At 47.4% G+C, this 12,163-nt stretch overlaps 1 protein-coding gene across 1 annotated transcript; it reads left to right on the forward strand.

The window, feature by feature from the left end:
* The first annotated feature begins 173 nt into the window (after positions 1-173).
* LOC119399193 (uncharacterized protein K02A2.6-like) lies at positions 174-1,124 on the forward strand. The gene has a single exon (XM_037666006.1). The coding sequence runs from the start codon at positions 174-176 to the stop codon at positions 1,122-1,124; it is 951 nt and encodes a 316-aa protein (XP_037521934.1).
* Positions 1,125-12,163: the final 11,039 nt, after the last annotated feature.

Genomic DNA, 12,163 nt, shown 5'->3' on the forward strand with positions numbered 1-12,163 from the left:
CTGCCCTTCAGTGCCAGATGCTCGAGCTTCTCCACGACGGGCATCAAGGCATCAACAGATGCGAGTCTTTAGCTTGGGAGTCTGTCTGGTGGCCGGTCATCAACAACCAGATAAAAAAACTGGTGTCTAACTTTCACACGTGTGCCGAAACCAGGGTGCAGCGCTCGGAGCCCATGCTGCCCTCAACCACTCCAAGTCGGCCCTGGGAAGAGGTCGGCATCGATCTTTTTCATCTCAACGGCCATGACTTTGTTCTTCTGGTGGATTACCGGTCACGCTTCCCGGAAGTCATCAGTCTACGTTCAACCACAGCACTTGCGGTCATCAACGCCATCAAGAGCGTTTTCGCACGCCATGGGATTCCGAGACTAGTGCGCAACGACAACGGTCCTCACTTTGCTGCGAAAGAGTTCTCCGCCTTCGCCAAGTCCTACGGCTTCTGCCACGTCACCAGCAGCCCCCATTTTCCACAGTCGAATGGGGAGGTGGAACGGACGGTGAGGACAGTCAAAGACCTGCTGCGGAAGGCGGACGATCCCTACCTGGCACTTTTAGCATACTGGTACACACCTGGGGTAAATGGAGTGAGTCCAGCTCAGCTGCTCATGGGTAGGCGCCTACAGACCAGGCTGCCGAAAACGTCGCACCTGCTGGAGCCAGCCTGGCCCCCTTCTTTCACAATCACTCAACCTGACCAAGACAACCGGAGGCGCCAAGCGTCAGACTTCAACCGAAGGCATGCAGCTCACACCTTGCGGCCTCTTCAGGCCGGAGAGTGGGTCTGGGTGCAGGATGTCAACTCTCCAGCAACCGTCTTAGGGCCAGCTCAACGCCCGCGCTCCTACGTGGAGGAGACTCCGACGGGTGTACTTGAGCGTAACCGGATGCACCTGGTGCCAACGACAGGAACCCCCAGTGCCAACACACCTGGAACCCCGGTGGCGGATCAGCCCGAGACGACTACAACACCTGGAACTGACCAAGCAGCACAAGACCAGCAAACCGCGTCGCCTCGGGAAAGCACATGCACTGCAGAGGAACTTCAGGGTTCTGCTTATACGCAACGCGTCTCACGGTCGCGGTATGGCAGGAGGATCCGCAGGCCGAAGAGACTCGACCTGTGAACATCGTTTTCTTTTGGACCATGAGTTTTGGTGCATGTGTTTGTTCAAGTTTACCGTGGGGGGATGTAGTGTATGACAGTACCACTAGATGGCTGTGCGATTTATGTAGTGTACAACAGTACTGTCAGATGGCACCGCGCCATGATTCCATAATAAGGGCTGCCAATAAACCTTACGACACTTGTCCGCTTGAAGACTCGGCTGTCGTGTCACTTAATCGCCCGATGCGCTCGACAGACTCTACGAATGGAAGAAATAAGAATTAGGATCCTAGCAGCAATCGAACCCAAGCATTCGGCTTAGCAATCAGATATTCTACCACAGCGCTACGCCATGTCTGTGAACTGGTTTGGAAAAAACAGCCTTTGCAGGCGTAATGGCGGTGCAACGTCAATTGTGTTTGTGGTGCTGGTTATCTAATTAACAAGAAAGCAATAAACGCTACATATGTACTCCTACGATACAGACGTCATATCACATTAACGACTGTGGTTCCAGTGTTGCCTCCGCTTTTATAGCAGTCTAATAAACATTACATTTATATTCCTATGATTCAGCATGATATATTGAATCATTGCTCGACCCCGTTGGAATACATTAACGAAAGTTTCGTGTGGTATTCAGATGACTGCACCATAAAATGCACTTAATTTCGATAATACTGACGTATGCACTCTAACGTGAGGGCTGACGTTACATCGCACCATAAGTTACTCTTTAAACGCCAGTGTTGTCGACGTGCCTCGTAAGCCCACGATGTGCACGCATCTACTACTCTTACAAACACACGTCGATCCACCTTGTAACACTTGGCTCAAAACCATAAAGTCCAGCATAGAAGTACTCGCTAACTGCTTCGCATGAAACCGATTCCCACAGCGCGTAGGATCTGCCGAATGTTTTTCTAAATTCACTCTTATTAAAACTTCCTCGGCACAGTGCTTGATGTTCTTTTGATCAGAATTAGCACAAATAGGACATTTTTAAAGCGCATGCTACTGCAGCACAGTATATATATAGACCAAAGGCTCGCATGAAGTCGATTCCCTCAATTCGTAAAACCTGCCGTATTTTTTTTTTTTTTTTGCTGTGGCAATTTTTCACCCACTAAACAGCATTGTAAGGGTACGCTCGGTGGAATGCAGCATTAGCGACATTTCTTTCGCAAAAAATTCTAAAAATACGCTTAAAGGAGTGGTGACACAAAATTCGGACACAATTTGACTGTTGCATCGCACTAATGGGTGCATATAGGCGCCATCTGTGCTATACCAGCCACAAATACAGCTTATAAAGTATTTTGATGGATTTTTGAAGTTCGTGAAAGCGCCGAATCGGAAATAAAAGCAAAAAGCGATGATATCATCGAGTGGGGCCTTTTTGTAAACAACGTACGTCACGAGTTCTGGCCGGGTTACTGGAGGCGTGTACGAGACGGACAACGCTGGTGGCGACACTCGATGATGCATAGCATAACCAGAGACCTACAAAATAACATTGCAGCGACTTACGCGATTACTTACTCTCCGTAAAGCATTAGCAGTGAGGTAATTATTGACGTACAGTATTCTCATTGTTCTTTTTGCGATAAGAACAGCAGCACTACGGAGAAAACAGAAAAAATTATTGTAGTTATACAAACGCCACAAGATGTCGGTACCGGCACCGCGGCTGCTGCTATTGCTGCAGCCGTCAACGGCTCCGGTAACCAGATATCCGGAAACGTTAGGAAGTCTACTGACAAGCTAAAGCTCTTTCCTGCCGGGATCATATTGTGTAGTGGACAGATAACTGCTTCGGCGTCCCGACGTGCGTACGTAGGATTGGTATACCTTGAGAACGCTACGTTGCCCAGTCTAAATACGCGTCAGTAAAGCGTACATCCCGTCACTTGCATGTTACACATTAACACTGTTACAGATCGTCAATGTTGTGATTTCACTGCTTCGTCATTTCTCAACCTGCTACTTTACACATGATCGAAGCAAAAATGTTCTGGCACACCCAGTGCTGCGGCTGCTCCAAGCCTCACGGAAAACGTCGTCTCAAGTGGACGACAACGACACGAACAAAATCGCAGCCACCGGCGAGATTCGCGAAGTGAATCCAGCTTTTCTGACTGATTTTTACAGTCATCCCAGCCCTTTCGTCCATCGCCACACTATATAAGCAACGTTGTTTTACGATTGAGAAAACAAGCACTCGCACGCTCAATACAGCAGACGAAACAGCAGCGCTGACATGGCAGAAGCTGGCCAATGACGTCACTGGCTCTCGCGGTCACCTGATAGTACTTGTTTACGAGTTGGCCGACTACATCACGGTGCCACCGAGTGCTCTTCGATATCCAAACTGCCTCCGGTCGTAACATACGAGCATATAATTAAACATTCGTCCCGCGCTGCGGCAAATGAGTTTCGTTGCCGCTATTAACGAGTCGGTAGCCACTGATTAAGAGCAAAAAACAGAGGTTCACAAATTTTCTTCACCACTCCTTCAATAACATTGCTTTATACCAAGTTTATCAACACAGTTCCACGGTTCTGTTTTGCGCAATAGAAAATGATCATGCCACAATGGCCTGCAAGGTATACCGGCAGGCAGTTATTATTTTAATAAATCTTCGATTTCATTTTCGTGCGTGACGCCCTAATAACTCGAAATGCGTGCACAATTTGTTCAACAGTTCGAGATATAAACATCCAAGCAAGTAGAAAGGTATGTGGTATGCAGTTTTCAATATCGCAGAACAAAGCGAACCGAAAAGGTGGGGTATCCTGTCGCATGAAAGCTTTTCCAGCACAGTTTGTGTCGTTCACTGCCGAAAGGAGTGTTCTTCGAGGGGGCCCAATTCATACCGGCCAACTATGCTGCCACGTAGAAGGACGCTTTTTGACGTAAATTTTTCCCACGCGGAATGCAACAATAAATGAGATTCCCAGGTTACGTTCGGTCGCTGGTGAGCTACTCCCTGGCATCTGCATGGCGCGTTTAAAAAAGCGACGAAATACATACCTAGGGACTCTGGTACTGCTAAATGTCTGGCCAAGCTCTTCATTCAACGCGGGTGCACCCAAAGCGCTTGGAAGGTATATAACGGCGAAAGGTCACGTGATGCGAGTAAGCCAATCGCGTAGGCGGCGGCGCGCGGAAACAGATGCGATACTCTGAAAATTTTCTAGTTACTCTACGCGGCCACGCTCCTCAGTGTTCTACAGCGGCCACTCTGGCCGTTGCATGAAGGATCGCCTACGAGAGCATGCGTTGCCACTTTGCAGTGGCGCAGGTTCGCATCTCCCGTATCACTGCAAGAGCTGTACGTGTGAACCTTTGCTGCATAACACGCACATCTTACCGAGCAAGCAGAGACAAGGTGGCTAGGGAATTAGCAGATGTTATGAAACGAATAAATTTGGAGCCCAATGTATACGCGTTCCGTCATTGTCACTTTCTGAAAATGAGTTTCTCTTTCTATTTCATAGGATGTCATTAAGCGTGGTTTATATCTATGCGTCCATTTTAAAGCGATTGACTTAGATGTCTAATGAAACAGGAAAGTTAACCGTTGGTGGCGTCAGCGTCCTGCGGCGTCGGCTCAACACCAGTCAGGCAAAAAATCATGATCACGTGCAAAAAATCATGATCACGTAATGGCATCACCATATTACGTCGTCACGACGTCACATATCGCCAATATTTTGCGAAGTCGCCTTGACATCATTGTGACGTCACCTGATGTGCCGCCACACGGTGACATCATCAAATTACATTGTCGCTTGGTGACTGGTGGGTCGATCACGGAGGCAGTGCAAAATGAGCGGCACAAAGCTTGCAATACATTTGATCCTGAAGGCCATGAAACACAACGTTAACTGTAGAAAGCTTTCGGGAGGGAAGGGGGAGCTTCAATACATCGACTAAGAAAAAAAAGAACAAGATGGCTTTCGTCTTCGAGTCATCGTAGGCGAATGCATAGACCCTGTGAGTCTTCTACGTTTTCTTTTCTTCTGGTATTGCGCTCATTTGATCGTTTACGAAGCGATGCAGCCGAATAAGAAAATTCTGTTTTGACTGTGCTCTTGTCTTAATTTTCTTCTCTGGTTAGTGTTTCTGTTTTGCGCATGAACTTCCCTTTCCAAGCTATGCACCGACAGCAGGTGTTACTGAGTAATAAAATATGCCTTTTATCACGCAGGTTTGTGCGACAGAGTACGGAAAATACTACCGCTACAATGCTGATGCTGGAGCTGAATACAGCTTCGATCCGAAAGAAAATCGCATTTTGGTGTTCGACTCCGAAAAAGGAATCAAACAAAAGGTAATCTGACTTTGCACTGCTGAAACTATGGTGTGCGCTATGAGTGCATAATTAAGTTGCATTGGCTGGCTCCTCTGCATGCCCACCGCCGTAGTGGTCTAGTGGTTATGCTGCTAGAATGCTGACCCGAAGGTGGCGGGATCGATTTCTGGCTGACGGAAAGGTGATTTTTCATCCACTTTATTTGAATTTTTGCCATACGAAGGCAGCGATTTAGGATCTCACTGACGGGAATGCTATTTGTCGTCCACTTTCGTCCATTTCAATTTACATCACAGTTACTACACCACATTTAAGTGTAGCAATTAACGGCCCTTACGCTTTTCGTGGCCTAATTCTCTGCTGGATTCATTTGACTGTGACAAGGCAACAGACTATGGAGCGTGTCGCAGGTAGGTGGTGCCAACCGGTGGCAAGAAACGCAGCTGATACAAACGCTCCGCTCTTAATTGATGGCAGCTATTGGTCAATAGCAGGCTGGTCTCTTGTGTGAAGCCAAACAGGAGGCACCGGCAGCTCCGAAGAAAGTGAGCAGAGACATCTGCATCAAAGGAGGGTGCCTGAAAAAATGGCAAATTTCCATTCCGCTTCGGAACTCTTTTCCGCGCACGGCTTCAAGATTTGGGCGAGAGGTGCATAACAGTGTCTGCTGTTTCGCAGGGCGTGTCTTCTCAAGAAGCCCGGGAGGTGGTTCATGGCCACTTTAAATTTTTTTAAAAAGTGGAGCTGTTCCAGGGCGAGGTTAAACTTGCGTTGATAATGCAGTCGTTCGCAAATCCCGGCGGGTATGTACCACAAAAATTTGGCAAGCTCCGCTACTGTCTTCCGGTTCACTACAGGACTAGAACGTTCGGCGACTTCATTGTGGTACTTGCGCAAAAACAAACGGGGATGCGTAATGATGCAAGCCGCAAATAAATTTTGCTGCGGGATGTCTGGGGGCACAGACATGGTAGAAGAATTCTTCAAAGGGGAACTGTGTAGAAACGCGACTGGCTCAAACTTTTCATTACAAGTATGCCTGCAGCTGCACTCATTAAAAAGTTCATTATTCAGTCTTAGTTATTTGGGTGGCGGACAGCGATAATTATTGTCTCACTTTGTGTCTCCCTGGATGCACAACTTATCTGCAAAGGTGATTTTCATGTGCTTCGCAGTGCTGAATTTTAGGAAGACCATAAAGCTTAATTTTCAACAGCCTGTAGAGAATCAGTACGCTATGTGTGTTCAAAAAATAGTTTCGTGACACTGGATAGGAATACCGGGCTTTCATGTAGGCAGATGGTGGCAAAACTGCTATACAGCAAAGTCAAGCAATGAAATAGTCATATGACGCCCCCTGCTCCGCTGTTTAACCAGACTTCGCGGCGTTATGCCAGTAAAGCAGCTTGAATTTCATTCACAGCGAAAGGTGTTATCGGATCACAACAACAGCCGATTTTTAGTTTTCGGCCGCGGCCGTAGGCGTCCATAACGGCTGTTGCGCACAGTCATAAAAATAATCCGCTAACGCGCGTGAATTGAACCAGGACCTTCTACGTTGCAGTCGAGTATTGAACCACTGAGCCCATATGGTACTCGAAATCTCTTCACAGAAAAGATCCTATAGAGGCGTCAATAATAAGAATAACTGTAGGGGTTTTACGTCCCAAAACAACGATGTGAATATCACGGACGCCGTAGAGGAGGGCTCAGGAAATTTTGACCAGCTGGGGTTCTATAACGTGCACCTAAATCTAAAAATCTAAGTACGTGGTTATGTAATGCTATGCAGGCGTCACGTCGGTTAACCGATGCAGTATAGCACTGTCTAAGAGTAAAATAACCCATTGCGTCACTAAATGCGAATTGCGTAACGAGTCGATGGTTTAAAGCTATCCACCCATTACAGAGGGCCCAGCATAATTTTTCATCGTTATCAGCTACAGCATCAACAAAGTGCACTTGACGCCTTACAGACGCGTAGTAGAGTACCTCGCTTCTCGGGAGAAAGATGAATCAATTCATATTGGGTATTTTCCTACTTTGCAAAATTATGGTGATTGATGGCGTAGTGGGTGCCTTGCATCTGTACTTGCCGTAGTCGGGCCAAGAGAGTTTACAAGCGTCTCTACAAAGGGCGCTCCATCAGCTTTCGCTGTGAACTTACTGCGCGTTCCACGCAGGCCTCGCATTTATTTTTGTTTACTTTTGCCGTCGTAGGTGTGTGCCGCACTGATCGAGCACGCTGGCCTCCGGTTTAGCATGGCCGCATACGACATCGACTTCGACCAAGAGGACGCGCCGTGCCGTAGCCTGTTCATTGGCCGTGGCTCCTACAGGCGTGTCAAGGCGCTCCGTTTTATGAGCAGCTACACGCCGTACATTTATGACGATTTAGGTTACTCACACGAGCAATGCATGAAGCAGGTGTACGCAGAAGTGCAGAACCCCTGTTGCCCCGACTCGACACACAAAGCTGAGCCTGAATACGGATGATATATACCAAGTCGACAGCGTCGAAATACATGTATTCTGGTAAAACAATTTATACGCGAATCGCACCACTCATGCGGTCACACGTGACCGCGAGACTGTATACACTTGAGCCCCGCTCTGTTCCCTCCGCTGTCCTCTGTTCTTCAGTTTTGTTTTCGCACGTTTTAACAGCCGATCTGTTTAGGCCGGCCGTGACTTGTCTGTTGTGCACAGGAAACGATTATCACGTGACATCATGAACCGGTACGCGGTCTCTTCGTCCACTTCAACTTCGCCGTCTTCATCTCCCGCTTCTCTCCTAAACCACTTGCCCCTATTTCTCCGACGCGGTATACAGTAACACTGATGGCGAGACAACGAGTACGGAGAGAGAGAGAGAGAGAGAACGAAATAGAAATAAAGATAGCTATAGAGGGAAATTCCGAGGGGGGGGGGGGGGGGAGGGGATTTCATTCATCGCGAGGCGAGACTCGAACCCGAAGAAGATGTTTAAAGTGGCCCTGCAACACTTTTCCAAGTAGTAATGGAATGGTTTCATTAAAGGTACCTACTTGCTCACGAATCGACCGCCGCAAAAATTTTTAGAATACGTCCAGTACGAGCGGAGTTGCAAAAATGGCCCACGCTGTGTTTGCTTCCATTTCTCGTTCTGACGAAAGCGCTGGAAGCTAAGCAGGGAATGCGGGCTGATGGCCTGCTACTCCGCACGTGGTTCAGGGAAGAAGGGAGAAAAATAGAATGATGGAGCTATGATGTTGGATGAGTGGGTAAGTGCCAACCATCTCAGCAGCATCATCGTCATCATCATCATCATCATTATGCGAGTGCAGCGTCTTGCTGCACGCTTTATTTTTTCAAAGTACAAAAGGACTGAATATATCACTGCGTTGATAAGGCACACCTTGCTGCCGTGTCTCAAGGGATTCCGGCCGACGGCTAGGGGCGACAGGCAATGCCTGACGTCATTGACTGCTTTTAAAAATAGTTTTTTTCTCTCTCTCCAAGTTTAGCCTCCCGCAGGAAAATATCCAGGCTAAAATTTTTCTATCTGTATAATTGTATGCTAAACATTGATCCAGGACTCAACTTGCGGCCTCCAGGCAGTGTGTCAACTCGGTCTTCCCACCCGTACGTTACTAGAGCTTATCTGTCTAGAGTTGATGTTCACAAGCATTCTCTGCTGTTCAAAATAATTCAAGAATGAAATAAACGAAGCCCGGAAATGTTTGATGGTGTGAATTGACTCACGAGTTTCGAAGAAAAGCTTCAGTCACTCGGTGTCTAATTTCCAAATTCTTATTGTTATGTATATTTGCACAACATCATTTCTATGCTGCTGTTTTGTATTTCCTTATGCGCTGTTTATACATTTGTTTTTGAGTTCGCGTTGTGCTGTTTGTACTATGCTGTTTGTATATATTCTTCCAGTGTTGTAAACTTTCCCACCACGTAACAGCCCGAAAGGGCTCACAGTATTGAAAATAAATGAAATAAATGAATTGTATCCGCGTACCCACGACGCGACCACGAGCGCTTTAACCACTCGGCTGTCCAGGCACGCTTGCAGAGCATAACATATCTTGTATAGCATAGCCTTGTATAGTATTTATACCAAGGGGGTGGCAAAGGGAAGCGGGTGTGAAGTGGACAGGTGTGAGGGTGAAGAGGTGAGCGTGAATGAGGAGGGGAGAGAAAGGCATAGCATAGAAAAATAAAGAGCAAGAGATATGGAGGACGGGAGAAATAAATAGAGCGAGAGAAAGAGGTGGAAAGATGAACCGATAAATACTGAGAGAGAGAGAGGCAGAAAGAGAAAGAAGAATAGCAAGACCAAGAAACAGAAAGAAATAGAAAGAAAGAATTAGAAGTATATAGGCACCAAGAACATACAAGAAAAAACAAACATAACAGAGAAAAGGAAACAAATCGAGGAAAGATAGAGAAAATTTCCAAAACTTCGCAAAACAGCAGCAGCCAGAACTACCTAGGTGCACGTAAGCTCCGCTGCCTCTTTAGCATTCTATCTCGAGTGCAAGCTACGCTAATGTTTTTCGCCGGGATATACATTCCTTCAAATATACGCACGTGGCTGTAGCGTGTTACTGGTGAGTGGGTTTTCTAACTTAGTAATCAGGCATTTCCCAGCAATGTCTATCAGCGGAATGACAGATGCCAGTGAAGTCGCAGATTGGCAATGGTCGCCTCTTTGACAAGGTCGCAAGCTCTTTTAAAACCGCAATGCCGTATGTACACTAAATATTACAAATAAAAATTCTGATTTAAGCTGAAAAAGTTTCGTAGGTTAAGTGGTCACTTCAGATCAGTTTATATTTTAAAAAATTAACCGACTATTACGATACTGCCTAATGGGAATTCTGAGCGCACCTTCGTGTTGGGGCAACGCCAACTGTGCTTGTAGTTTTGTCTTTCCGCAGTCGTAGCAATGTAACATCCGTTACATATTGCCCCATTAACTGCCAGCGCTCGAGTGCTACGCACACCACTCTGTGCATTACAGGCGTCGCTAACCAAGCGAAACGCCGATAGCCTTGTTACGACAAGCGAAGCACGCCGAAGCGCACGTGCCAGCCCTGCACGTGAACGAGCTCTGACCGAGGGGCCAGCGCGCGTGGCGGAGGAAGAAAGCGAGGTTAGAGGCCAGGCGCTCGTGATATCGACAGACTCCGTGTTCGCTCTCTTTCGTCCTCGTTTGCTCTATAGGTTACACCGACGGCACTCAGAGCAGGAACAGATGCCTGAAAGCTGCGCTCTAAAACACCTTTACCAGGGGCTCACCTTACTATGGTTGAGGAATTTCTATTCCAGTAATGCAGGTAGATGGATATTATCTTATAGGGACATGCCAAGGGTTGCAGTCGGAACGCTCCCGTAATCTCCTGCAAGCCGGTCTTCGCTACACTAACACAACGGGTTATGACCGCTGGATAGATGATAACAGATTCCACAGGACGCCAGTTCTCTCCATACAAAACACCGGCTTAACGGTGTACATCTAATACACATTTACACACAAAATAGTATGCCTTAACCATTTCATTGCCCGGTTTTCTGGCACTGCTGTACCTCCATGTCACGTATTTCCTTTTTTTTTCGCACATTATGCAGAAAGTTTCTCTTACGAATGTAGTAGGATGTTGTTAAGGACACGTAAATATTTTTAGAGGATTATCTCATCAAAATACAAGTAGCACTCACTACAAGGAATGAATTAATTACGGAAATAATTAGTTTTAATAAAACATAAATTAATAAATAATTACCTTTTATTCAGAGCGGCTGAGACACTAGAGAGTAATAGCTAAGCGCCTCAGCGGGCCAGCGGGCCCAGCGCACGAGCGGAGATGCCAACTGCGCATGTGCGGCACGCTGGGGCCATCAGCGTTTTTACGGAGCGGACCGCTCAGCCGCTGGTATCCTCTGCTCAGCGGAGCGTGGCCAGCGGACCAGCGTTTTCGCGAGACAAGAGGCCTACCCCCAACACAAGCGGCAGCGGCATGTTGTCGGCGATACCCGCCAACATAGCGCTCGCTCTGCTCCAGGCGAAAAAGTCCCGGCGTTGATTTTCAACATAAGAAGACCTCTGAAGACGAGGGCATTTGGAGATGACCTAAAGTGGATTCAGATCATCGAAAGCTCGTGTTGATCTGTTATTTCGAAATTGGAGACAAGAAGACACAATAAACTTGAGAAAGTATAGGTGCTACTTTGACATCTTTTCCGCACAGATTACATTTGATCGCGTGTTCACAGACGTGCAGAGAACTGCATACATTTCGCGTTTTTCGCAAGCGCGTCTTGTCGAGACGTGGTCAGCTTGGGTGCAAAACGACGGCGAAACCAAGTGGACGCACCTTCACGCTACGCTCAACTGACTCCACAGCGGAACGCAAGGTGCGTTCTACGTTCAACGAGCGGGGCGACGCTAGGCCGCTTAGCTATTACTCTTCCTTTCTTCTCGCGCTCCGCTGATCTCTCCGCTCTTCCGCTGGGCTCGCTGGTCCGCTGAGCCGCTTAGCTATTACTCACTACTGACAGAGACGCCAGCCGACGCTGATATGTAGAGTCACTGTATATGCTACCTTTAGGTAGCAGAGTTGCGCATCTGTCTTCCAACGCCGCTAGCAACCATGCATTGCGGAGAAGCTGCCGCTTACGCCAATTTTTTTTTATTTCTCGACGCCGCCGCTGCAGCGAACTGAATTAACACTAGCCATCGGCAGGC

The sequence above is a fragment of the Rhipicephalus sanguineus genome, chromosome 7, assembly GCF_013339695.2.
Source record: "Rhipicephalus sanguineus isolate Rsan-2018 chromosome 7, BIME_Rsan_1.4, whole genome shotgun sequence".
Lineage (NCBI taxonomy): Eukaryota > Metazoa > Arthropoda > Arachnida > Ixodida > Ixodidae > Rhipicephalus > Rhipicephalus sanguineus.